The 26,900-nt window shown below is 42.2% G+C and overlaps 2 protein-coding genes across 3 annotated transcripts in view; one reads left to right on the top strand and one right to left on the bottom strand.

Annotated features, from left to right (window-relative positions):
• LOC144084982 (RNA-binding protein 45-like) overlaps nucleotides 1-26,900 on the top strand; it is a 47,054-nt gene that overhangs the window by 2,298 nt on the left and 17,856 nt on the right. Inside the window, exons 5-10 of one of the 2 annotated variants that reach the window (XM_077613881.1) lie at nucleotides 880-1,009; nucleotides 1,082-1,190; nucleotides 1,279-1,433; nucleotides 1,525-1,600; nucleotides 2,115-2,249; nucleotides 2,606-2,916. In XM_077613881.1, coding sequence (XP_077470007.1) covers nucleotides 880-1,009; nucleotides 1,082-1,190; nucleotides 1,279-1,433; nucleotides 1,525-1,600; nucleotides 2,115-2,231 — 587 coding nt within the window. In that variant the 3' untranslated portion in view covers nucleotides 2,232-2,249; nucleotides 2,606-2,916. Of the gene's footprint in view, nucleotides 1-879; nucleotides 1,010-1,081; nucleotides 1,191-1,278; nucleotides 1,434-1,524; nucleotides 1,601-2,114; nucleotides 2,250-2,605; nucleotides 2,917-26,900 lie in introns of those variants that run through there. The other variant, XR_013303969.1, reaches the window with a different exon arrangement.
• zc3h15 (zinc finger CCCH-type containing 15) lies at nucleotides 3,113-6,460 on the bottom strand. Its single transcript, XM_077613885.1, has 9 exons — nucleotides 6,235-6,460; nucleotides 5,606-5,707; nucleotides 5,433-5,535; nucleotides 4,732-4,884; nucleotides 4,576-4,667; nucleotides 4,320-4,502; nucleotides 4,154-4,231; nucleotides 3,754-4,090; nucleotides 3,113-3,690 (listed from the first exon to the last, which is right to left on the bottom strand). The coding sequence occupies exons 1-9, from the start codon at nucleotides 6,307-6,309 to the stop codon at nucleotides 3,506-3,508; spliced, it is 1,308 nt and encodes a 435-aa protein (XP_077470011.1). The 5' UTR covers nucleotides 6,310-6,460; the 3' UTR covers nucleotides 3,113-3,505.

Below are 26,900 nucleotides of genomic sequence, written 5' to 3'. Positions count from 1 at the left end.
CGTCTTCTTTTGCGTAGGCCGGAAAATTCCTCAACATCCAATCGAAGTCCAAACAAAGATTTTTTTTAAAAAAGCACCACTACAACAACAGAGAAAATATGATGAAAGTTGCAATATTACAAGAACGAAGGAATATGTTTTATGACTACAAGAGAAAAGTGGTAATATTAAGTGTTGTATTAAAATCGCTGAGATTTTTGGCGACGTAAGGTCTGTAACAACACAAAATTACTTTTTTTATTAGGTGATTGAAGTAAAATTTTGTTGGAAAAAAGGGGAAATAATGAGATTTAAGTCGTTATGTTATTCATTTTTACGCTACGTCAGGGGTGTCAAACTTAGCTGCATTAACGTCAACTACATTTCATGTGGGCCGGACCATTTTAGATCTAATATCTAGATTTCTTTTCTTTTTTAAAATTGGATAAAAAGAACTGGATCAAAAGCCCTAAATAGTCAGTTTTTATAGATCTAAATTCTAAAGCAATGTTTATTTGAGCGTTTTTTTCTTCTTCATATTGGAAAATGTCTTTTAATCATGTTTTTTTATTTCAAATGGAAACAAAATATTTTTTTAAATTGGAAAATGGAAAATATTTGTATATTTATTTTTAGATTTTACAAAATGCTTTTTGAACTAAAAACACAAAAGAAAAGAATTGGATTGAAAAATTGCAATGATTGATTTTAAAAAGGGGAAAATCAGGAAATGTAGTGTACATCTATAATCATTTAAATTTGATCCTAAAACAGAAAGTCGGCACTCATGATTTACTTTCTCTGGCCGCACAAAATGATGCGGCGGGCCAGATTTGGCCCCCGGGCCGGCACTTTGACACCTGTGTGCTACCTGAATATTTTTTGTCCTTTCAACTCAAGGTCAAGCCATGATCCGCTACAGCACGTCGGGAGCGGCACTTTACGCTAAAGAAAAAATGCAAGGATTTGAGTACCTGCCGGGAAACCGACTGGAGGTCAATTTTGCGGACAACGGAGAAGATCACAGCTGGTAAACACACACATCTGATCGGGTGCGAGGGAGCGAAAAATTGACGTGCGGGGTCTGTGTGTGATTTCGCAGTTCAGTGGGTCGGATGGCCATGCAGTTTGTGGCTACCCAGATGATGCCACCCTCGTGGAATGGACCCCCCAACAGTCAACCCGTCAAACATCCTTCAACTTCTCACCTGGTAGCAAACAAGCCCGATTCCTCCCTTTTTGAGCGTGTCGCGTCAAATTTGCGTCAGTGCCGCTAATGTGGTTTCTTCCCCTTGGCAGGGATTTAGCGGGCCTCCGGCTCCCCTGATTCAGACTGACGTGAACCTGCCACCCCCCGGAAAATTGGCGCCTCCCGACAGCGTGTCGGAAGAGCGCTTGTTTGTGGTGTTTCGCCCCGCCCCCTTGCCCGTCGACGTGCTGGAGAATGTTTTTGGGTAAACACGGCCGCCTCCTTGCTCTGATACGCTTTCTCGAGGATTCTGTAATGTTTAAGCTTTGATTTTAATTTGCATTTATTTATTTTAGACGCTTTGGCTCCTTGATGGAAGTCTACTTGGTACCAGGCAGGAAAGTCGGGTACATGAAGTACGCCGATAAGCAGGTGAAAATCTCTTTACGCCAAGGCTGTCAGACTCGGGTTGGTTCGCGGGCCGCTTTAACGTCAACTTGATTTCACGTGGGCCGGACCATTTTAGATATAATATTTAGATTTTTTTAAATAAATGGATTAAAAGAACTGGATTAAAAGCCCTGAATATTCAGTTTTTTATAGATCTAAAACAATGTTTATTTTAGCTTTTTTAAATATATTTTTAGATTTTACAAAATCATTTTTGAACTAAAAACACAGAAAAAAATGATAAAAAAATGACAATGATTGATTTAAAAGAGGGAAAATCATGACATTTAATATACATCTATACTCTTCATTTTGATGTGATCCTAAAACAGAAAGTCGGCACTCATGATTTACTTTCCTGGGCCACACAAAATGATGCAGCGGGCCAGATTTGGCCTCCGGGCCGCCAGTTTGACACATGTGCTTTACGCCAATGTGGATCACCAACAATAAATGTTAACTCATTTTTCTCCCTTTTTTTAAATTTTTTAATTAGTGCGCTGACGATGCCATGGCGGCTCTCCACGGTCAAGTGGTCAACGGCGTAAAGATGAAGGTGATGCTCGCCGAACCCACCAGGGAAGAATCACTCAAAAGAGTCCGCACGTACTAAGATGCCAGTACGTGGAAGGTAAGAACCATTTTGGTACCTGTTATTATTTACATCTTCATTGGTCAGGGAGGGGAAAAAATAGGTCAAGGAGTGGCTAATCGCACTTTGAAGACATTTGTAGAAAAATCAGCCTGACTAGTTTTGATAGGATGGATTTGTTTAATACTTTAAAAAAAATATGACATTAAGGTTCTCACACTAGCCAAAAAGAGCAAAATATCACACTCAAGTGTGATAAATTTCACATTTTATCATGCCGATTTACTGAACGTTTGACTTTGTACTGTCAGCAAAATATTTTGAATGAGTTCACGCAACCATAAATTGTGTATTGACATTTGTGTGTGTGTACTATGCAACTTTTCGTTCCTCAGGACTGTCATGACAAAACGACCCCTGACCTAACAGACCCGACGGCGACCTCTTGACACGACCTTTGACACCTGTCTGACCATTTACCTTCTCGCTGACCTTGCACTGACCTCCGAATGGTCAGGCCATCGTTTAAATGGGTTCAAATTTGAAGCTGTTGTACAATATCAGTAGGAATAATTCGTAGCAGACGTTTGTTCTTCACGTATTTACATGCTCAAACGTTGACTTTAGCTGATAGCTAACTTTAACTCGAGTGGACTATTGAAACTGTCTATTTTAATTTTTCTATGTATAGATGTAGTCTTTGTGATATCCTTCTGTGAGGACATTAAAAAAAACAAATGAACACTGCACGTCTTGTGTAAATGTTTTAGTGCTAGTTATGTCAATACGCTAATAGCAGCTAGAGATGTTAGCTCAATTATAATTTCTACATAACCTTTCATGGGTCTATTTTGGGTGATTTAAAATAATAATAATTATAAGCACTTATTGAAAGGAGACCATTAGGATGCACATATTTATTCCTGTTCAATGACGTCAGAGAACATAATTTACAATCACGTTGCTCGCTCGATTGTTTGAGGCGAGGAGAGAACGCCTAACGCCTCCCCCTTCCTCCCTTTAACAGAACATTCACTCATTCATTCCTAAAGCAATGAAGATGAATCAAAAGGTTAAATACATCATACGATCTTCTGGTTTTGGTACGAGAACAGATTGAGCTTCTTAGAACAGAATCATCGCCGTTCGTTTCGTCCACGCTTCCTCGTCGTGTGGAAAAATGGAGGGGGTGGAGCCAGGCAGTCACGTGACTAGGCTTTATTACACAGTCTCTGCGACTTAAAAATCAAACTCATCCATCCGTGGGCCCTTTTCGCCGGATCGCCGTCCCGCTCTCAGTCGTCCAGTGCCAGCGTGTTGAGCTCCTCGTCCAGCTCCTCCAGATCTTCTCCGGTGAACAAGTTCTCGTCCACCGGGACGTCGTCGTCTTCGTCTTCCCCTCCTCCGGCCTCCGAGCCTCCTCCCTGGGCCCCCGATTGCCCGTTGGCCTCGGAACCGCCGCAAGCTCCGTTTAGCTGGTCTGTGAAGCGAGGAAAGTTAGCACGCTCTGGCTGGCGCTTTGGCCCGCCTCGCTTTATCTTACCCTTGTCCTGGTTCTTCTTACTCCTGGAGGCGAATCGGTCCACGGCTGCCACGGTGATGCCCGTATTGTCCACCTCTTGTGGAACAAAGCGCGACAGGTCGATGTCCTGGACTTGCGCACTTGCGTCGGTCTCGCCATCGGCCTCGTCGATTCCGCCCTCGCCGTTCCCGCCCTGGTCGACTTCCCCGTCATCGTATCGAGTATCGTCCGCCTCGTCGTCATCGTCGTCCACCAGTTCAGGCCGGAACTCGAACACCTCGCGACCGCTGACCATCAACGACTTCCCGGCCTTAAAGTCGGCTTTTTTCTTCTCCATCTCCTCGTTGGCTTTGGCCACCTGCGACCAATCACAGCCTTTCGAGTCGCGGCGTCAACGACTACCTGGGGACAATGTTCCTACCTTCTCCTGCCTTTTCCTTTTCTTCCACGCCAGGAACGTTTCCAGGGTGATGCGGGTCACGCTGGCGAGCGCAGCACGCTGGAATGAAAAAGGGACCGTGTCAACATTTTACACTAACGGCTGTTGCTGTGGGCATTTTTAAAATATGGACCTGGATGCCACTTACCTCGTTCTCAATCAGCTCCTCCATGGAAATCTCAGAGTCCTTTTCCTCCTTCTTCTTGTCCTTCTTCAGGACAAAACCAGGCGGCAAGGCGTGGCGGTACATGCAGTCGGGGCCCCCCGCCGGGCACACCCAAAACCAGCCGTACTTGTTGTTCTCGATGGCGTCCAGGAAGAACTTGCACACCTGTAACGCCGCACGACAACTTTCTCCTCAGCATCTCATTCTCCTCGGCACGAGGAAGAGACCCGAATCTTACGATCTGAGTTTTGGCTTTCTTCTTCTCGGCCTCGCCGTGTTTCTTGTTGACGACCTCCTCCAGCTTCTTTTCATCCCAGTTGTCCATGGTGTCTACATGACGTAGAAGCTCGCATCAGTCTTTTGAACCTCCCCGTCATTAGTCGCCGCCGCTCACCTTTCTCCAGGTCCTCGTCCCTCTCGTCCACGTAGAGGCTCCTCTTCTCGCACTTGCGCTCCATAGACAAGTCGTGGCTGAACTTGCACTTGTCCCCTTTGGTGCACTGGCCCTGCTTGTAGAAAGCGCAAAGAACAGACTTGGGGTCCACACCTAAAGGACAACGAAAAAGGATAGAGTGAGATCCCAGTTTTAAAAAAATGTATAGAGCAGGAGGGAAAATAGCACATTCATGTCTGAGTTTTCCAGTTTGAATAAAGCTATCCAACATTATAGCCAAGTGTTATGAGCAAATCATCATTTTTTGCAAATCAGTTGTGTTGCGAACAAATGACGTTGAAATATTTGTTTCTATATAAAGAAAAATAGTCCAATGTAATAAATCCAGCGCTCTTGATTGAGATTTTCTTGACTTTCATGTTGTTGCCATTGTTTCCAATCGTGGCAATATGAACGTATTAATTAGTTATTTCGAATGTAACTTTTGGGAATGAGTGATCATTTTTTACTGCTATTGATGGCAATAGATGTCCAATCTAGTTTGACTGGGAGGGTTTGGGATCGATCATTTGGCAGCCAAATAGTTAATCTTTCCAAATGAATACATTTAATAAACCCATTTTTTTTTGTTTACCCGATTCTCATCGAATGATCGAATCTGGGGCATCTCAATCGTTCGTTGACTTTAACGAACTTGTTACCTTTGCTGACTTTCTGGGCGGCGACGACGGGTTTAAAGAGCTCATTGAGCTCATCCAACTCTTTTTTCTTGTCCGTCTTTTTGCTGGTCTTATCGCCTTCGGCCTGAAACGCACACGGCCCAACGTCAAAAAACACGGACGCATAAAATATATGCGGACAATCCAGGCCTGACCTGACGGGGATTTTGTTGTCCTTGTTTGACTTGGTGTGTGACATTTTTGATGAATTTTTGTTGCTTGGCACCTTTCTTGTTCTTCAAGCCAAATGTTTTGTCCTGGAACAAAAAACTGCATATTTTAGAATCTACAATCGCATTTACCGTTTGAATATAACAAATACAGCAATGCATCAACTTGTCATTTTTCCAAAACAAATAGGTAACTACTAGATAATGCGTACGTGGCTTAAATTAGTTCGACGTGACCAATGAAAAAGGCATACACTGCCAAAAATCATTGGTGAAATTAAGGACCAAGTTAAATGAGCTTTTTGATGTTTTTCAAGACGCATGAGTAATTTAAAAGCAGTAAAACCTCTAATAATGGCGTCATGGATAGTATAGTAATGTGGTTAAGTAGGAAAGCTAAGGGTCAACGGCGACCTTCAACGAGTAATCTTGACAGTTTGACTCACCTGCAGTAGTATATAATCACTAAATATGTTGCATTCTCAGCGATTACAAACAATTATTTGCAATAATGTCCATCACTAGTTCGCGTAATGGTCAGATCGGGTCCCCGCGCATTAGCAGCAACGGCTAACCGCACGCCGACATGCTAACTCGTGATTTTCCTTGTTTACCTCAATGATCTTTTCCTTCTTCTTTTCTTGCGTCTTCTTGTTTGCGGGGGCCGGAGCCGGCTTTTTCGGGGGCATGTTGACTCAGCTAGAAGTGCGTCTTTTCCGAAATCGAGCTTAAAGAACGTAAAATATTCGATTTTTCCCTTGCTGACTCTCGGGTCCACGCTAGCCACTTTCTGCTAACTCGGTGCCCACACAAGTGATTTCCTCTACGTCACATGACGTAATTGCGCTCTGCACCATCGGTATTGTAGTTTTTTTTAAAAACGTGTATCATAGTCGTTACTACCAACCAGGGCCGGACCTAGATATCGGCAATCAGGGCAATTGCCAAGGGTGCAATATATGAGGGGGTGCACAAGAGCTATCAAAAATCGACAATAAAATACGGAACATATTTTGTCTCATTTCACCAGCATGTCCTTGTTTTTACCCACTTGAGGATTTTAATTTGAATAAATATGAATATGAATTTTAATATAAATATGAATTTAATCAGAAAGTCAGTCCAGAAATTAGGAATTAGGAAAGGATAGAAGAAGGAAGGAAGACTGATGGGATCTAGAATTGAAACTGACAATATTACAAGTTTCTTCAAGTACAAAAGCAAACGGTTCCATTATTGGCACTAGATGTCAGTGTTGTGTTCTAATAAGCTTTGGTGCTTGACAACTCTTCAAATACAGTAAGCCAATAAACATTGATTGTATTACACTGAATGCAATAATAGCCACAGTAGCCTTTAAAAAAACAAATCAACGGTGTTTAGAGACACCATAAACTTTATATGAATACAGCACGAATTATAAATGAGTTGAAGGCCTCATATTTAAAAAAGCATCAATTCTGGTTTTCTACTGTTCGTTCTTTATCACTGTTTGAGTTTAATGGTTGTTATAGAAGGGCTGCCATCTGTCCAGTGGACAAAAGTGTTTTATTACCCCCTCTCACACTTTGATCCAACACTTCATTATGATATTGCTGCCAACGCCATGTGCTTTATTGCCTTTTTGGACAAGATTCCAGGTGTGCGCTACAGCTGTACTATGAACACTCGGCACAAATCATGCAAATAGGAAAAAGAAGACGTAATAGATCAGAAAGGAGGAAGATGAATGTAATTATAAAACGCTACCAGTCCAGGAACATCGTCGTATTTCATGAAATGGCACTAGATTTGATGTACCTTTGTAGTTTGACCGCTATTGCACTAAACTTTAAAAGCACTTTTTTTTTAGGTAATTTCCACCCCAAAAAGATTGTTGCGTATTCGTTTCTTTTGGCGACACTCCGTGTTTGCGAGTAGTTCCTTGCGGGCTACACGGGGGAACCAGCAGGAGTTTTACCGCTTCAGCTGCTGATTTCCCTTGATTTAATTACATTTGCCCTGAACTTGCTAATGTGATTTCATCTGGCGCCTTTGACATTTGTGGCCTGGGTCCACATGCAGCCTCCTGGCTGGCTAGCGCGAGCTGGCCGCCTGCCTGGCTGGCTGGCTACTTTGCTACAAAGTGCTGAGGATTTACATGAAAAATAGGGAAAATAGGTCACAGCCGCGTGATCATTTTTTTTTTTATCCCATGTGATCCATCTGCCTACTTCATGAATAAAATGCAGAAAGGAATAAGTATATCTTAATAACGAATACTGGTTGCCCTCAAGGTTTAGTTTGTTCATTTTCAACCACCTGAGATCGAACCCTTGACCCCAGAACTGTGAGGCCGACATGTTACCCACATAAGCCAGTATCTATATCAAGGGTGTCAGACTCGGGTTGGTTCGCGGGCCGCTAAATTTCACGTGGGCTGGAACATTTTAGATATAATATTTAGATTTTTTAAAAATAAATTGATTAAAAGAACTAGATTAAAATCCCTGAATATTCAGTTTTTTATAGATCTAAAACAATGTTTATTTTAGCTTTTTTTATATGTTTTTAGATTTTACAAAATGATTTTTGAACTAAAAACAGAAAAAAATGGATTAAAAAGTTACAATTATTGATTTAAAAGGGGGAAAATCAGGAAATTTAATATACATCTATACTCTTCATTTTAATTTGATCCTAAAACAGAAAGTCGGCACTCATGATTTACTTTCCCGGGCCACACAAAATGATGCGGCGGGCCAGATTTGGCCCCCGGGCCGCCACTTTGACACCTGTGATCTATATATACTCCTGATTGGTTGAGAATAGTGACAGACTTGTAAGATGAAATAAATCAGTGCGTGAGAAGAAGCGCGTACCATAAGCTGGAACAAACGCGTCTAAATAAGGTGCAATACGCTTCGAACACGTTTTACGTAGGTGATAGCGCTTTACATTACAATTATGGAATTGCTGCCATTCAATATGAATGCAGCTGTACAATGCAAACTGAAATAGCAAACAGTAAACAATAAGAAACCTAGAGAGAACTCTCCCAGGTGGATGAGTCTTCTGTGGCTATTTCAAGTGCTGTAGAAACGTGCATCGGAAACTTGGCGGGGTGTGAGCCGTCGAGCTTCGCATGGTCGGAGAACGGCGAGCAGCGGGGGAAGGCGGGGTGATGACAGCCTGACAGTCGGACATATATTCTTTAATACGGCTCACTGAGCATTTTCTGTACGATATCAAGAGCCCTGTAATATGTGTCCGATTCATTTTGGGGGGGTTAAAGTCTACCTTATATTTACCTCCGGCACTGATATTGACCTCAATTTAATTCCAGTTGTATTTTATCCAATCAAAAGCCATTACCTAACTTTGTTATGTCATTTATACCCGTTATCACATTCAATGACAGTGGTCGCCATCATTTTTGTCATTTTCTCCAGTCACAGTGGTAGAAAAAACATTTTGCATAGCACTTAAATATTTTTGGCAACTTTATTTGATATGAAACATTACGTGTTAGCTTGCTTTCAAACAAAGATCATCTATTTCAAGAGTGTCAGACTCGGGTTGGTTCGCGTGCCGCTTTAACGTCAACTTGATTTCATGTGGGCCGGACCATTTTAGATATAATATTTAGATTTTTTTTTTATAAATGGATCAAAAGAACTGGATCAAAAGCCCTGAATATTCTGTTTTTTATAGATCTAAAACAATGCTTTTTTTCTTAGTAAGGGAAAATCTCTTTTAATCATTATGTGCCATACCAAAGGGGAAAACAGAAAATATTTTTATACATTTTTAGATTTTACAAAATGATTTTTGAACTAAAAACAAAGAAAATATGGATTAAAAAATAGCAATTATCGATTTAAAATGAGCAAAATCAGGAAATTTAATATACATCTATCTATCATTTTAATTTGATCCTAAAACAGAAAGTCGCCACTGATGATTTACTTTCCCGGGTCACACAAAATGATGCGGCGGGCCAGATTTGGCCCCCGGGCCGCCACTTTGACACCCACCTGTGATCTATTTGATATCACGAGAACATCAAAAACCCGAGACGAGATCTCGCTTAGAATTACACCGTTAAAAAAGGTCTCAAGCGATAAAAAGATGATTTTTTTCTTGATTACTCGCCTCATGGTTGCATTGTGGCGTAATATGGAACTTTTTTCCCCAAAGTGTGGCCACATTGCTCTTCAGTAGCACTGGCACTGCTTTGTGTGGGTTGTTTTTTGTGTGTTTGGAGCTGCACAGTGGTGTTGGCTGCGCAGTTTGTAAAGCTTATTACTGTCACTCACCGGCCCGACACTTTTTCTCAGCGATGCCGCGGCGCACTGGCTTTATTGCGGCCGCCGCCGACTCCCTGCGGCCTTTAATAGCTCAAGCTGCTCCCTTTAAATGTCTGGCATGTTGTTAGTGCGTGTGTGCCATTGAACATGTTCTCCTACATCCCATTCCTCTCACACTTTCTTCCTTTTCATCATTTTATTCGCTTGCCGCATTTCTCTCCGGGGACCCTAAAAGAGAAGACAAAGAAACAATAGAAGCATTTGAGTGCTTTGTGATCATTTAGCAGCACTTCTATTGCGGCGCCGGATAGGAGTCAAATGTTGTCGGTGCGCTTAGCCTGCATTGGATAGACTGGGTCATAAATGCACCAATGGGAGGCCATGACGTGATGATGGAGTGTTTAGTGCAGGGGTGTCAAACTCGGCTTGATCCCAACTAGATCCCAGTTTATTTTTGGCCCAAAAAGATCACTTACAAAATGACATTTGGGATCGTTACATTTTGTCGGAACGGTCGAATGTAGCGACTCATAATGGAAAATGCAAAACTAAACGTTCGTCTCCCAATATACTCACAATACTCCAATTTTGTGTAGCCAACACGACCCAAAAGTTATTTTTAAATAACCAAGACTAGTAGTCACTTGCCCTATCATGGGTTAACAAAGCCACTTAGCAAGACCTACTGTACAGAAATTCATTTATGATTGTATAAATTACCCACTATTGACTGACTGACGAACCAAATTATTCCATGAATAAATAAGCATTCCTATCCCAGTTAGCACCCAAATTCAATATTTCCTCTTCTCCCCTCGGGCCTGCCCAATATGCATTTTTTTCAAGGTCAATACTGATCCTAATGTGGCCATGTATAATTTGGTATGAGAAACCTGGGAAATAAAATACTATATTGGTCTCTCAACATGACCAAAAAAATAAAGATAATCCAACAGCACTGCTTTACAAAACCCCGTCCTTAGTAGTATTTCAACAGCGGTAATAATGGCCCGGAACTACATTGGTAATCGACCAATGCCACCTTCCTCCCATCAGCTGTCAGGCTCTTTAACAAAACAAATGGCTGAGTGTTAAGACCTACCGTATGCATGCATGTACATCTATTTGTATGTATGTACATATGTGCTTATATATGTGTATGTACATGTGTATATATATATATATATATATATATATATATATATATATATATATATATATTTCAGGAACATGCTTATTTATTTATATATTTATTCATGTATTTATTTATTAACTTACTTATTACCTATCTATTTATGTCTAAAATCCCTTCCCTATTTCTGCCTCCTCACGCTCTTGCTACTGTGACAACGAAATTTCCCGAATACGGGATGAATCAAGTTATCCAATCCAATCCCAAAAACTCAGTAGGATTTGAATAGCGTAGCAAAACGACATTTCTGCAAAATCCTCCCTCGTTTAAAACACTTGAAATGGACACGTTTGGCTAAAGTGCTTCTTTGGTCAACGTGCAATCGTACGCCAGGTAAAGCAGTGAAAGTCATTAAATAAGTGAGTTGCGATCAAGTGCGCACGTGGGCCCGTCCGACCGTCTGTCACAAGTCCAGGCGAAGAAGACGACGGGTGACGGATAACTAAACGTCTGCCCATTAAAAATGTAGAGCACGGCGGCTTCGCGTTCATTATTGATGACGCACACAAACGGCAAGTCTCAAATCTTCTTGTCCCACGTCACACACACACACACACACGATCACACACACTCACACACTCGATACGAGCGGTTTCATCTGTGCAAGAGTCATCACTTTTAGTAGATCATTTAAGCAGTTTGCCTTCTGCTCCAGTTCAAAACATGAAAGCTTCCGAAATTTCCCTGCTCGCCTTTTATTTTTTCTAATGAGACATTCAAACGCAAGCCAAGAGGAGAGTTTACATAACATCAACCTTTAACGCTCGGACGCCCTATTAGGGACACTTATATTTATATCTATATTTCCCCAAAATGTCTTGATAAATATTGACGACTACTTTTCAAATGTACACCACTCTACACCGTCACTTTGACTTTCTACACACGTTTTGATGAACACTTTATTGTTATTGTGCGGTCTAAATGGCAACAGGTTAATTGCGCATTCAGTGCTCCGTTAGTCGTTCTTTGTCTCGTCCCTCGATACAGTAAACCTGTCTCCTTCCCGATAGCTTGATATTCTGCTGCTTATTCTTGCATATAATGGCTTTTTTTGTACTAAAACTCCCATGCTGCCCAAAAGGCGGCTCCGTCTTCTGAGGTAGAAAAAAAAATGACATTTCTGTGTTTATAGGACTTGTCCAAGTTATAATAATCAAAAGCACCCTTCTGGTTTTCCCAATTTGTTACTATTTGTTGTTTTCTAAACGGGATGCCGCTTTCACTTTTGTTATTTAATGTGAAGAAAGTAAGCTAGTTGTTCACCGGGGCGTTGTTTTTATGAGCGAGCATCTCCAACGCCATCCTCCGTCAGTCTCGTCACGCCGTCTGGACAAACGCCGAGGATTTAAGGACTTAATAAAGTCTGTTTGTGAGGCGTTAGCGCGTGAATTGGAGACGCTGGCGAGAAATTTATTGTGCTGTGAAATGAGACCTGTAAATCAGCTGCGCCGTCGCCGACTGACTGACTGACTGACTGACAGAATAACCCAGTGATTGACTGACTGATTTTACTGACACGTAGCCAGTTAATAGCCTCACTGGCTCTCGGGCTGACAGACTTACTAAGAAAGTGACTAAGTAACTTTCAGAACTTAGCGACCGACCGCTTTGGCATCCTGACTGACTGTTTTATTGGCAGTCTGAGTTACGCACTCTCTGTGTAATAAAGCCAATGACTGATGGCTTGGCTGACTCCCGTTATTGCCAATTAAACTAAACACATCTAAAAACAAACAAACAAAAGGAAAAAAAAGGACACGGCCACGGCTCGCCCGGGCACACCAAGTCGGAACGCGAGGGGGGAATTACGGCGACTGCTCAAGTCGGATCACGTCGAACACTGCCGCCTCAGCTTGTTTTGATTGGACGTGAAATGAGCTCTCTGCTTAATGATGCTGCGGTCGGCTAAATGGAGCAATTTACAAGATAAAGAAAAGCATTGATTTGAAACGAGTGAAACATTCCTCCTCCCGGAATGAAGGCCGCCGGAGGGTGGGTGTGTGGGTGGGTGGGTTTGGTTGCGTTGGGGGCTTCGTCCTACCTAAACGTACACACGTCCATAATGTAAAGCAAAGGGTGTCAGACTCGGGTTGGTTCGCGGGCCGAGTTAATGTCAACTCGATTTCATGTGGGCCGGACCATTTTAGATATAATATATATTTTTTTAATAAATGGATTAAAAGCCCTTAATATTCAGTTTTTTATAGATCTAAAACAATGTTTATTTTAGCTTTTTTTAAAATATATGTTTAGATTTTACAAAATAATTTTTCAACTAAAAACAAAGAAAAAATGTATTAAAAAATTCAAACTATTGATTTAAAAGGGGGAAAATCAGGAAATTTGATATACATCTATACTCTTCATTTTAATTTGATCCTAAAACAGAAAGTCGGCACTCATGATTGACTTTCCCGGGCCACACAAAATGATGCGGCGGGCCAGATTTGGCCCCTGGGCCGCCACTTTGACACCTGTGATGTAAAGGAATAGTTACAGGCTTTGTTTAATAAAAAAAAAACTCGGTCCACAGTACTTTTTCCATCCTGAACTTAGTGACACTGTTTACATACACCCACACACATATATACGTCACTATTGTTTGTGGCTTTTTTGCTGACAAACTCCAAGCACCAACATACACACACACACACACACACACACTTGCATGGGCTTTAAAACACTACTAAAACACCTCACCCACTCACCTTCAAAAACTGTCACTACTTCTCTTTTGGGTTGGTTTACTTGCTGACACACACGCGTGCACACACACACAATTCGATGACACCATGCTACACACACTCACACACACACACACACACACACACACACACACACACACACACACACACACACACACACACACACACACACACACACACACACACACACACACACGTGCGCGCACACACTGGCAGCGAGAAGCTGCATGGCTGGCACTGAGACTCATGAATTAAAGAGCAGGACTGGTCCAGGGGGAAGAAATTATTCAGGCAGATCTGCTCTCTGACAGAAGAGGCTGGGAGGGGTGAGGGTCGGTTGGGTAGCGGTGGGGAGGACCATTGGTTCTGGGAGGGAGTGGGAGGAAGAAGAAACCAGGAAGAGAGCAAAAATCAGGAGACAAATGTCTGCCCTTGCCAATAATGCCAACATGACAGTTGTCAGCAATCATAGACCGTAAAAAGAAAGGGACCAACCCTTGGTAATGTCACCTCTAATCTTAATCTTTTTGCAAAGCCCATATATGGGCGACTTGGCTACTGTAAAGGAAGTCAACAAATGCTGACAGCTGTAAAACACTTTCACCTAATAACGCTAACATGACATTAGCGGCGCTGTCCTTTTAGTTGAGGTGCTGATCCAGGCTTCCCGCTTTCTCCGCCTTTGACTATTCAAAGATGAAAACGCGCCGCAGTCCATTTTGTTGTTTACGAGTTGCCCCTGAAAGCAAAACGGGGCCTCGGATTGACGTAAACTAAATCAATATCTGCCTTCCCGTGAAATGATGCCTATTGGCAAAGCGAACGCTGCCAAACCTCTTTCCCCGCTGCCGCTTTATGGGACATCTCGTCTTAGCGCTCGCGGGTGGACCAGCTGTCGACGCCCGGCAGAAATGCTGCTACCGACAAAAATCACAGTATTGCACATATTTGCTTTTAATCTGACTGTTGACTTCTGCTTACTTCCCGTCCCCGATCTCATTCATCAAGCACGCCTTTTCAATATTATAATTATTTTGTTCCCGAGGTACCGCTTCTCTTCTTTGTTTACTAAATCACTTATTTAATGCTTGACTGGTCGTACATGAACACATTGACTGCCATTTGAGTTTGGAAGATTGTCAGTGAAAAAGAAAAAAATCTATCTATATACGTATACAGTAGAGTCGGGCGATAACATAATATCGATAATTATCGTGAAATAATTTTGTCAACGATAATATTAAAAATGTGATCATTTTAAACTGCAATTAGGTCATCCGACCACCACAGAGTGAATTTTGAGATGCAGGACAACACCGAGCCGACCCACTAAAAGATGCAAGTGAATTCTCCCTGGCGTTTTCTTTAAAAAATGAAATAAAATAAAAAAATCAAGATGCCTGTCAAAATTTCTGCAGGTTTCTTTACTTTTGATAGTGTAAGGAGGGAGTTGTCTTATCTTTATTGCAAAACAGAACAACAAAAATACTTTTTAAAATCGTCATATTTCATATTCTCTTTTCTTATTAAGTGAAGTAACATAGTTACTTTCATATTTGAATAAGGAGGGAAGTAATTTATTTACTTATTTCACATTTGAAACCAAAAAGACGTGATATTTATCGTGAAAATTATCAATACAATATATATTTTTTATCATGATAACATTTTTTGTCATATCGCCCAGCTCTAGTATATAGATGCATAGACACAGTTTAAAAAGAAAAAAAAACAGGTTATTTTTTCTTGTTTAAGTAAATAACTTGCTGACTTCTTTAGCCTTTGTCTCCATCAACAAACGTCTCATTAGCCTCAGCATTATTCATCAATAAATCCCCCTTTGACCCTCACTGTGGTACACATATACCCCCATTGGGATGAATTCGTAGAAGTGTGTGTGCGTCTGTGTGTACGTGGGAGACAAGTGCTGACAGTCGGCAAGGTCGGCATCTGCGTATGTGAGTGTGTTGGTGCGTTTGAGGAGGGGTTAGACAATATACCACCTGTGCCCCCCCTGCCATGCCCGCAACCACCCAGCAGATGCTCTGAAAGTCAACCACACACATTCTCTAAGAGCTTGTCATGAGCCGCGTGCAGAGTTATCAAAGTCAGCGAGGTTAGTGGTGGTGTGATAAATATGAAATATGCTCATGATACCAGCTCTTACTTAGCTAGTTGAAGAGCAGCTAAATGCCTAAATGGGCAACAGGAGTCTTTTTCCTTCAACGTTTTCGGATGATTTAGTCGCAGAGTTCCATGAAGGTCAGGACAACCCAATATGTACTTATGCTTTAAAAGAGTATTTTTCCCTCCCGATTTGTGACGCAATTTATTGATATCAAACTAAGAATTAGAGGATCACAAAGTCGAAAAAATAATCATTCTTAGCATTACGTTAGCGTCCACGGAAGGCACTCAGACCCGAATTATGGACAAAGTTTAATAGCGCTTGTTCCTAATTTATTTCTAGGCTAAAAATGAAGCCCCGCCCCCCGCTGAGTTTAGCCCAATCACCTCCCACCAGGCTGCAAAGTTTACCGCCTGATTTAAATTCATAACAATGCTGATCAATAATCTGTCTGTCCGGCCCGTTTTGTGCTTGTTTCTTTTGTTTATTCTGGTTTTTGACGGTCGCTTCATCTACATGTCCGTCAAAAAGTAGCACGTTGTTCACTCGATGGGTTGGGGAATCTTTTTGTTCGTCCCTCGGTTTGCTTTAGACCACATGTGTCAAAGTGGCGGCCCGGGGTCCAAATCTGGCCCACCGCATCATTTTGTGTGGCCCGGGAAAGTAAATCATGAGTGCCGACTTTCTGTTTTAGGATCAAATTAAAATGAAGAGTATAGATGTATATTACATTTCCTGATTTTCCCCCTTTTTAATCAATAATTGTAATTTTTTAATCCATTTTTTCTGTGTTTTTAGTTCAAAAATCATTTTGTAAAATCTAAAAATATATAAAAAAAGCTAAAATAAACATTGTTTAGGATCTATAAAAAACTGAATATTCAGGCCCTTTAATCAAGTTCATTTAATCCATTTATTAAAAAAAATCTAAATATTATATCTAAAATGGTCCGGCCCACGTGAAATCAAGTTGACTTTAAAGCGGCCTGCGAACCAACCCGAGTCTGACACCCTTTTTGGGGTGAGTTTGCCATTCAAAATTTGAACTTTCTGTGCGGAAACCAATTTTTTTTGGGTGGGGGATTGCAATTTTATTTTGCACTTGAGTCACATGGCTCCCAACCGCGAACCCCTGTTGGCAACGTTAGAGCCCAACGTGAGTCGAGCATCACCGGGAAGAAGAAAGTGCAAAGTTGTTCTTTGAGTATTCTGTTTCAAGCGGCCTCATTCATCAGCATCTTTGTATAATCTTACACCGACTTGACCTCACATCAATTATTCATTCAGGCCAGAAAGGAAAAAGAAGCTCAGAAGTTGCAAAAAAGTTTCGACTCAGACTTCGTTGTCTCCCGACGCAGACTTCGGACTTCCTTCACGAGCTTTTCATCTGAACAAAAACCTAGCCATAGTTTAAATTGGTTCTTACGCTTTCATTTATCAACTTTTTATGAGGCGGAATTCATACTGAGCTTACCGGTTTGCCGTAATTTGGTCTTGTCTTGGTGTTTTTGACAAAAAAAAATTCTGCTGTCAAACTTTCGGACTGAGCTGGTTTTTTATCCAACCTTCCATTTGATTTGTGGACTGGCAGTGTAGTGTGTATGTGTGTGTATATGATAGGATGGCATATGGCAATCACCGCATGTAGTCAAATATTTAAAAGCAATGTCAGCAAGGACATACTGTGCTGTCTCCTTGTGTGTGTGTATGTATGTGTGTGTGTGGAGAGGGGGTTCTTCAGTCAGCCATATGCAACAGATTTCTTCTCTCCAGAGAGATAGTTAGGCACTCACACACAAATAGCCCATATATGTATGTAAAATAAGTCATTGTAAAGTAAGATTCATGCTTTCATTTTCTGTACAGTAATCCCTCGATTATTGCGACTTCACTTATCGCAAATTCACTACTTTGCGATTTTTTTCTGCTATTAATTATTCATTTTTTTACTTCAGTACTGAGTCCTAGTAGCTAGAGTGGCTTCCGTTGACGAGTTTTAGCGTGGATTTTCACATTTTTATGAACTTTCAAAAAAGGATATACTTATTTTATTTTTTAAAGTTAATTAAAAATGGGAAAATCCACGCTAAAATTTCGAAATCTGTGTGGATTGCAGTGGAATTCAGGCTTATTCTGCAGACTACAGGTCAACATTTTCAACAGGTTTTCTCAGATTTCCACCAAATGTATTCATCATTAACTCGACAGGTGGACAAACAGAAATTGCAAAAGTTGGACTCCGTTTTCGGCGTTGCGTGTGGGTGGAGCTTGGCATCAAAGTTGAAATCTATATTGCGGGAAAGGTCTATCATGACCTCGACACAGCAAGAGAAAACACTTCGGCGCTACTTTTTCGGTAGGATTTGTCCAACTTGATGGTGACTGATCACCATTGACAGCCACAATTGGAGCATCGGGCCAATTAGCAGCCCGCCTTTGGAATATTGTAAATATGTCAGAGCTCGCCATCGATTATGTTAACAGGCGTAGCGCTCGGGTGCTCTGCGGCTAACTAACTAACTAACTTGCAGGCCCAAAAAATTCCGTAGGAATCGATGGCATGCATTAACAACGTAGCGCCCATTGATATTAGCACGTAGAGCTCATTAGTTGTTTCTGGCACATGTGGACGCATTCGTGCTGCTTCACTATTGGGTTTATGCCTCAGTCAAATGGACTAGTACACACTTTAACGCAGTGGTATCAAACGTGCGGTCTGTGGGCCCTCTAGGGGTTCCTGCTGGTATTTGGTTTTCTCTATTTTTGTGGATTTGATGAGCAGGTGGGCTAAATTAGTTGTTAGGTGGAAAAATCCTAAATTACATAGTGATGTAAATCCAAATTGCATTTCAAACAAAACTCTGCTTCCTCCGGCAGGTGCTACAAGACCATAACAGCCAAAACAAACAGCTCAAGGACAGTTTATTCCCCATGAATTACCCTCCTAGTCTAAATTTTTAATGTTAGATAGTTATGTCCAAATTGGGAAAAAATCTCATCTCATCTCATCTCATCTCATTTTCTGAATTTATCCCCACTAGGGTCATGGGGGGTGCTGGAGCCTATCCCAGCTGACTTCGGGCCAAAGGCGGGGCACACCCTGAATCGGTGGCCAGCCAATCACAGGGAACAAGGCGACAAATAACCATTCATGCTCACACTCATACCTAAGGGCACATCTATGTGTATGTATGTATATATATATATATATATATATATATATATATACATATATATATATACACATATATATATTTATATATATATGTGTCTGTATGTGTATATGTATATATGTGTATATATATATATATATATATATATACATATATATATATATATATATATATATATATATATATATATTTCAGCAACATATATATATTTCAGCAACACACTTGTTTATTTATATATTTATTCATGTATTTATTTATTAACTTACTTATTACCTATCTATTTATGTCTAAAATGCCTTTCCTATTTCTGCATCCTCACCCTCTTGCTACTGTGACAACGAAATTTCCCGAATACGGGATGAATAAAGTTATCCAATCCAATCCAATTTAGAGTGTCCAATCCGCCTACCATGCATATCTTTGGAATGTGGGAGGAAACCGGAGTACCCGGAGAAAACCCACACAGAGAACAGGCAAACTTCACACTGGTGAACCGACCTGGATTCGAACCCAGGTCTCCCACCGTGAGGCCGACGTGCTTTTTTTTTTACCTCCTTAAAACTGAGGTATCGGATCCAAAATCAGGCGGACCGACTCGCATGCCAAAATACGCGATGCTCAAATCTTTATTGTGCCGTGCGTTCTTGCCGACAATCCACACGTGACCACCCGGTTGCTCGCAAACGTAGACCAGGCAATATCCAGATTGTGCAGAATGGCGCAATCGATGAGATTTCTCATTCCGCCCCCTAATCTTTGCTCTTCAAAGAAGATCCGCAGGAGATACTTCTAAACGGAAGGCATGCAATGTTTATGGAGCAATTAGCTGAGCGGTGTGAGCACTTGTGATGTTATTTGTAGTAATCAATTAACAACAACAACAAGCTCAGCCGCAGCGGAGACGCCCCCGCCGGACGGCCGCTGGGCCCGCGGGCCGCCCCCTTTGCGGCTTTTTTTTCTAATGGCCGCCATAACTCACCAACGCGCGCACGCACGTACACACACACGCGCGCACTCCAGCCTTAATGGCTTACGAAATGAATGGCCCGCGATGGCCGGCTAAATGCCGGTTGCCATAGCGATAGGGTCAATCGATCACAGTTTATGGATTGACCATCGATAGGATCCAGACGGCGAGCTGCAGGAATTTGCGATGAGGATGCTAAGTGTGGATGTGTCTAAAAAGAACAATTGGGTATATCATATCCAGTGTGCACATACGCGTTTGAATACATTGAATTGAATGCTTTTATTGTCAAATCCCACCTGAATAAAGCTCACATTAACATACCATTGAACTAAAGCGCGCATATTGACACATTAAAACACACTCACCGCCTACAAAGACAAACATAGCCTAAATTCAGTTTTTTTTTATTACACTGAACAAAATATATATATTTTTTGTCGGAAAAACGAGGCCTGTTTAGCTGACTATTACAATGAAGGACCTTGTCCAACATTGCCACTTTAATCTCCTAATATTTTAAAAATTCTACTGCGCATTTGCTTCTTAGCTGGAAAAATATGTTTCAATTGTCATCAGTTTGGTGACATTTGACCATATTTACCCTGGAAAGAAAACAATCTTTATTTATATATATAAAAAAGCTAGACTTCATGACAGCAAGAATCCAAAGTATTGATTTTTTTGGGGTTACAATCTTTTGCCTTGAAAAGACTGACAAGTGCACAATTGGAACGTCTATTGGTCGCCATGGTTACCCAAAAATGCGTTAGGATTATAACTGGCTGCTCATTTGGCCACGCGACTTTGCTTTTATCCAACTTTTGACGCTTTCGCCGATCGCTAACAGCACCGTAAAGTCCCAAGTGAGATTGCAGTCTAGTGCCAATGCGCCCCCCTCCCCTTGCGGCCCCCCAATTCCATTCGAGCCTGGCCACGAGCCACGCACACCCGAACAAATGTGATTGTTTGAGGGCCTAATGTGGCGCGCCAGCAGATCGCAGCAAACGCCATGGCGCGTGCAAGCCTCCTCCGACCAGCATCATCATAAATTATGCATCAAATCCGCTTGTTGGAAATTTCCCACGGGTTCAATGAAGCATCTTTCCGTGACAATATTGCGGTTAATGCTCAGAGCTCAGCTTTTAACACGACCGCCACACTTTTGCTGGGCTCCCTGCAAAAGGACGCTAATAAAGTCAGCTCAATTCTCGTATATTGTGCACCTAACGAAGAGTCGCTTGTCAGGAGGCTAAATCGAGCTCGTTTCTAGGGATATCGCCATCACGTATTCTGAGTCGACTGATTTTGAGAATATATTGTTGACCCGATTCCGATCCTCCGGCCCGGATTCCGATAGATTCCCATGGAGAGAAGACATCCCTACTCATTTCCTCACGGGAGTGTCTTTGAGGTGAGCAAGTTAGACCTTGACACTTTGGAATCTGTCAATGGGTCAAGTGGCGGGGATTATGTCCAAAGTCCCCCCCTTCTGATCCCGGCTGCCTTCGGGGTGGCCAAGAAATCCATTTGCGCGTTCTGCCAGTCAGCTCTTTTGCCACCGCCAGAAATTCATTCTTTGACCGCCGTCGAAGGCCGGACTTGGCTCGGAAGATCATTGGCTTACAAACGCCGCACTTCCAAATGGCAGGGAAATTATTTTGATAGACATTACTGACTTAAAAATGCTTTTCGTGCGTTATCCTCTTCTAATCGTAAATATTCTTTTAAACCTCAAATGCATATTTTTCCTTAAATGTAGTTATTATGTTCATATCAGATTAGGGAACGTTTATCTTTTTTTTTTCTTAATTAAAGGGGGAAAATCTTCCAATGTTGTCTTTTTTAATGAAAAATAATTCTTTTAATTTTTTGGGGGCCACATGGTAGTTTCGATTACATCCGGAGGGTCGTTATGTCTTCCAACTAGGCTGCCAAAATTAATCGATTAATAAATTGACAGCTTTCTCAATTGTGCTAATCGATAGATCATTTTTGGACATTCAAATTAGTACAATTTTTTGTAATTATTGATTTAAAATGAGGAAACAGGAAATAATCTACAATCTTCATTTGAATTTCATCATAAAACAGAAAGTTGGCACTCATCATTTACTTTCTCGGGCCACACAAAATGATGCGGCGGGCCAGATTTGGCCACCACTTTGACAAATGTGGTTTATATAGAAAGGGGGCAAAATTCTGTATTCTCAAAAGTTGTGAGGCGACGCTTATGAATAATAAACTGGAGTTTAGTGATCGTAAACGCGCTGCCCTTTTTTAATTAAATTAATTCTTTTAATTGTATGTTTATATAGAAAAAAGGAGGCACATTCTGTATTCTTAAAAGTTGTGAGGCGACGCTTATGAATAATAAACTCGAGTTTAGTGATCGTAAACGCGCTGCTGTGTGAACAATGTTTTCCTCAGTCTTACATTTGTAATACGTAGTAGTACTTTTCTCTCTTGTAAAGAACACATGGATCAAAGTGTGTGAGTGTGTGTGTACTTGTGTGTGTCTGCCTGCTATCTAGCACTCGCAGCTGCCAAAACTATTGGCAATTTAAATATTCAACATTTACAGCAGTTAGCCTTTCACGTACACAATTTCTGCACTTGTGTTTGCGCTTCACCTGTCACATGCATGCGTCATAAATACCATACCCTTTTTTTTTTGCCCTTTGCTAATTAGTACAACCCCTCCAGATACATTCCTCTATTGGACTAAATTGCATTCAAAGACATATGGACAAATAAAATAAGAGAAGAAAAAAGTCGAGAAAAAAAAGACATTTTACACACAAGCACGCGTTCGGAATATTAATGAAGAGATGAAGGAAGAAGTACTAAATGTTTTTATTCCCACTTTCCCTGTTCCCCTCGTTCTCTTGTCACGCGTAACATTACCTGAAGGGACAGCTGGCTATCAGGGTAACGCACACAAACACACATGGGTGGAAAGACACTTTAAATACACACACGAGCAGCTGTAGTATTCTGCAGGGACATTTAGTTGAATGAGTCGCATTTGGATGAAATGGCTTGTGTGTGTGTGTGTGTTTATGTGTGTGTGAGACCTGGCAAGTACGACGCTAACATCCCCTGCGAGAGCATGTAAATATTAGCAAAGGAGTGAGATGAGCTGCAGATATCAACCCTTAGGTGTGTGTGGATTGAGAATGGCTTCAGCAGGAGAAACCATTGTCGCCACGGTGGGGGGGAAAGGGGGCTCTGGTTGAAGCCATGCTGTTGCCATGGCAGCGTTTGGCTGCCAGAGGAAGCAAATGTCCACCAGTCACAAGAGAGCAGAAGACGCTGGAAGCGCTACTTGTTGGTAAATGTTAAAAGTGAATAGAAATGACTTTGTGTGATTCACTTCCATTAACATTTAATTATTTAGTTATTTATTTAATCTCATTGACTGCCATAGACAGCCATAGTTAACAGTAGCCATTGAGATGAGATACAGAATGAGGAAAAACTATGTCAGCTCACTTAAAGTTAGTTTTGAGTGTGCTTTGCTGCCACAGAGACTGGACAGCATCAATCATGGGGTCAAAACTGACTGTTATTTTGCTCCAGTAGTTTGAGGCCACCGAAGTTTTTGACACTTTCCTCGTCACATATCAATATCAACAGCAGACATCAATATCAACTTCATTTGGTATTCACTTTCTTCCTCATTTACATCTCGTAAGATCTCGCCTTAACCATCGAGGGACTCTCGTTCCAAAAGAAAGCACGTCTATTCCTTTGGATAGATCTCCCATAGCGTTCACACTGTTCCATATTTGCCGGCGTGCTGAGTCGACAGCGTGACAGGAGCCGCCATGTTGACGTCCCCCGTGGCTTCGCACGATTTCCCCCCGTCGAGCCGGCGGGATGGACTCTTAACGATTTACGCCTCCTCGCCACTTCCCAGTCAACAGGCTGTCGTCTCACTCTAGCGGCGCCTGCTTTAACAAGACGCTCGCTCGCGCGAGCCCAAGCGCTCGATGGCGGAGAGCGGTAGAATGGCCTCCGAGCTGACTCTGCAAAACCGGAAAAAGAAAAGCGCCGTGACTCGGGATGCTTCACGTCGGTAACCGACAGATTCAAAAATGAAAACTGGTACCCGAAAGAACTCATAAGTCAAGGCACGGCCGAAGAAATGTCCTCGTCATTGTAACAAGAGAAGAGTGGAGTTCGTGAATCATCCGCTAAGCCGCCAATGTTCTTCTCCCAAGTCAAAGTTCCCATTTTCGCCAAGCGACACTTATTCACCAAACGCCTTAGCGGAAGTCGCAAAGCAGATGAAGCGAGAAGGGCTCGCAAGAAAACTTTCATCTCCCCCCTTTGTGTGGCGTCATGACGCCCGGCGCGAGAAGAATGCCCGATGATTCAGTGGCGGTTAACGTCTCCATCTCGGCCCAACGTGCGCACTGTGGCCTGAGTCAGAAATTGCGCCAGGCATTGCCATGGCGACCAACTGACACCAAGGAATCCTGATTGGTGCTTTCTCACATTAAATAGAAGGCTTGGATTCAAAATGGACGTTCACCACCCCTCGAGTCATTTTGATGTAAAACCCTGCTTTGTCCAATGAGTTTATTCATTTGGTTTATTGTAGATTATTGGCTCTAAATTCATCCAGTTGAATGGACTGAATTCCGGGTGTAAATCTGGCATCCCCAGTTGCACCGGCACACTCACACGAGAGCGCGTTTGTGTGTTTAGCGAGTGAAAAAGGACAAGAAGTTCCCTCCATCACTTCGATCCCCGAAGTAGTCTCGCATCCATCAGCGTGAGACTCGTCTTCAATAAATCTTTAGCGTTTTGTGGCCGTGCTGACAATTAGCAAGCGACAACACAAAAGTTACGCAAACTTACAGTTAACTTCTGCACTCTGTTTTTGTGTGTACGCGCAATCGTCTCTATACTATATCTATTAATGGGAATGTTTTTTGAATAGGATAATGTTTTTTTTTGTAATTAGTAGATCAACTTCATTGCATACCTGTCAATTTATACGTTTTTCCCTGTATTGTAGTTTTTGGATTATTTCACATTTGTACGAACTTTTGTACGAAAAAAATATTGTTTAAAAAGTACGTTTTTTTTGTAAAACCCATCTCATCTGTACCATTTGGCACTCGGACGTTTTGTCGAAAGACGTTTGGTCCCCGGACGTTTGGTCGACCGGACGTTTGGTTGAACGGATTCTCTCTCTCATGATTATAATTTTGAGAGCGAAAGATTAGCTGGTTGCTCGCTTTCAACAGTAAACTCTCTGTTTCTCTCTCTCATAATTTGACAGCCAGCGAACCCGGCGACCAAACGTCCGGTCGACGGCCCGTCCGTTCTACCAAACGTCCGGTCGACCAAACGTCCGGGGACCAAACGTCCGGGGACCAAACGTCCGGGGACCAAACGTCTTTCGACGAAACGTCCGGTCATGGTACCATTTCGGCTCTAATCCGGATTGTCTCGGTCACTGGTAGCAGACGAAAACGTTATCGTCCATTGCTAATGTTGTCATGCTTTGAGCATGATATGCGCATGCGCATAAGTCACTTCTGTCTTTTCACGATATAAATATAGCGTGTCAGCAAGCAATGTACCCAGACAGTCAAACTGTCAGCGACATATAGAGAATCTCAAATTTAGTGCATACTGATTGGGCACCTCATCCACTTTGGAGAACATTTTAAGTGCGCCCTATGTGAGTAAATATGTGCTGCGTTGCATTTGTATGGTTTTTAATCGCTTCATTTGGGAAATTGCAATCATTAACAAGGGAAGCAATTGGCTGAGGTTGACAGGTATGTAATCGAAACCCGTTGGTTTTAAGATTATGTTGTCATTGAATTTTCTGTAATCTACACCATGTGTAGGACTAATTAACGTGAATGTCTAGTTCGTTGCGAAGCGAAGCTCTGCTGGAATATTTTGATTGTGGTTGCAGTACCACTTTTGGCCACCTGTCTTCCATATGGCTCCATTTGCTGCCTTTGACAGCTGTAGATGTCCAGTCCATTTTAAGTAGCGTACAAGTTTCAGTGGCATTGAATGACAAAATGGATCGGATGTCCATCCCTCTTGCCCAATGTGTCTCACAACACATTTTTTGCCATCTTGTTTCTGAAGTCAAGAAATTGCAGGACAATTGTGGCCCCCTGTCCCCCGCCTCTCCATTTCCCGCCTTTCACCTTTCACGCAAAACACCAACAACGGGTGGAAAGTTGCCTTTAACAGGCAGAGTGAAAGAACTTTCCCACTCAAGTGCTACCTGGACTTTGTTGACCTCCCATCAGAACACTCGCCACTCAAACGCTCGTGTTTGCGTGTCCGCCGCACTCACACGGGCAGATTGCTGTTATTTGCTGTGCTGTGGCAGCTTCGGCGCGATGCAATTTACAAGGTGTGTGTGCGTGTGCGCGTATATGTGTGTTTGTGTGAGTGTGCGAGGGGGAGGAGGAAGGCCGAGAGCCGACGGGTGAGGCAATTTGGAGTAAGGACAAGTATGTGTGCGTCCTCCAATGCGTGTGTGGCAACTTGCGGCAGCTTTTCCACCGGCTACTTTCATGTCTGACCCACTTTGGCGGTTGCCGACGATAAAGCTATTTATTTACTTTGGGCTGGCTCAATTTGGCAGACGGGGCGGCGCAAGGTTAGCTTGGACATCTCGCACTCGTCCGCCGGTCCGCCTTCTCCATTTTGGCTCTCGTGGGTCGGCACGACGCGTGCCGGCCTTAATGCGAGAGCGTCGCCTCTCGCTTCTTCTGGCCGGACGTTAAGTGGCCTCCGCTTTGCACTTAGCGCGCTTTCTGCACGCTTCCATCGA

This window comes from Stigmatopora argus, chromosome 11 (genome assembly GCF_051989625.1).
Source record: "Stigmatopora argus isolate UIUO_Sarg chromosome 11, RoL_Sarg_1.0, whole genome shotgun sequence".
In the NCBI taxonomy this organism is placed as follows: Eukaryota; Metazoa; Chordata; class Actinopteri; order Syngnathiformes; family Syngnathidae; genus Stigmatopora; species Stigmatopora argus.
Note: the sequence above shows the minus strand (reverse complement) of the source record. Positions and strands in the feature narration are given on the sequence as shown.

Excerpts from the sequence above, each read along its gene's own strand:
- zc3h15 (XM_077613885.1), bottom strand. The coding sequence starts at position 6,309 with ATGCCCCCGAAAAAGCCGGCTCCGGCCCCCGCAAACAAGAAGACGCAA. Across the intron at positions 4,232-4,319 it reads AGGAGCTGATTGAGAACGAG|CGTGCTGCGCTCGCCAGCGT; the intron begins GTAAGTGGCATC and ends TTTTCATTCCAG. Across the intron at positions 3,691-3,753 it reads TAAGAAGAACCAGGACAAGG|ACCAGCTAAACGGAGCTTGC; the intron begins GTAAGATAAAGC and ends CTCGCTTCACAG.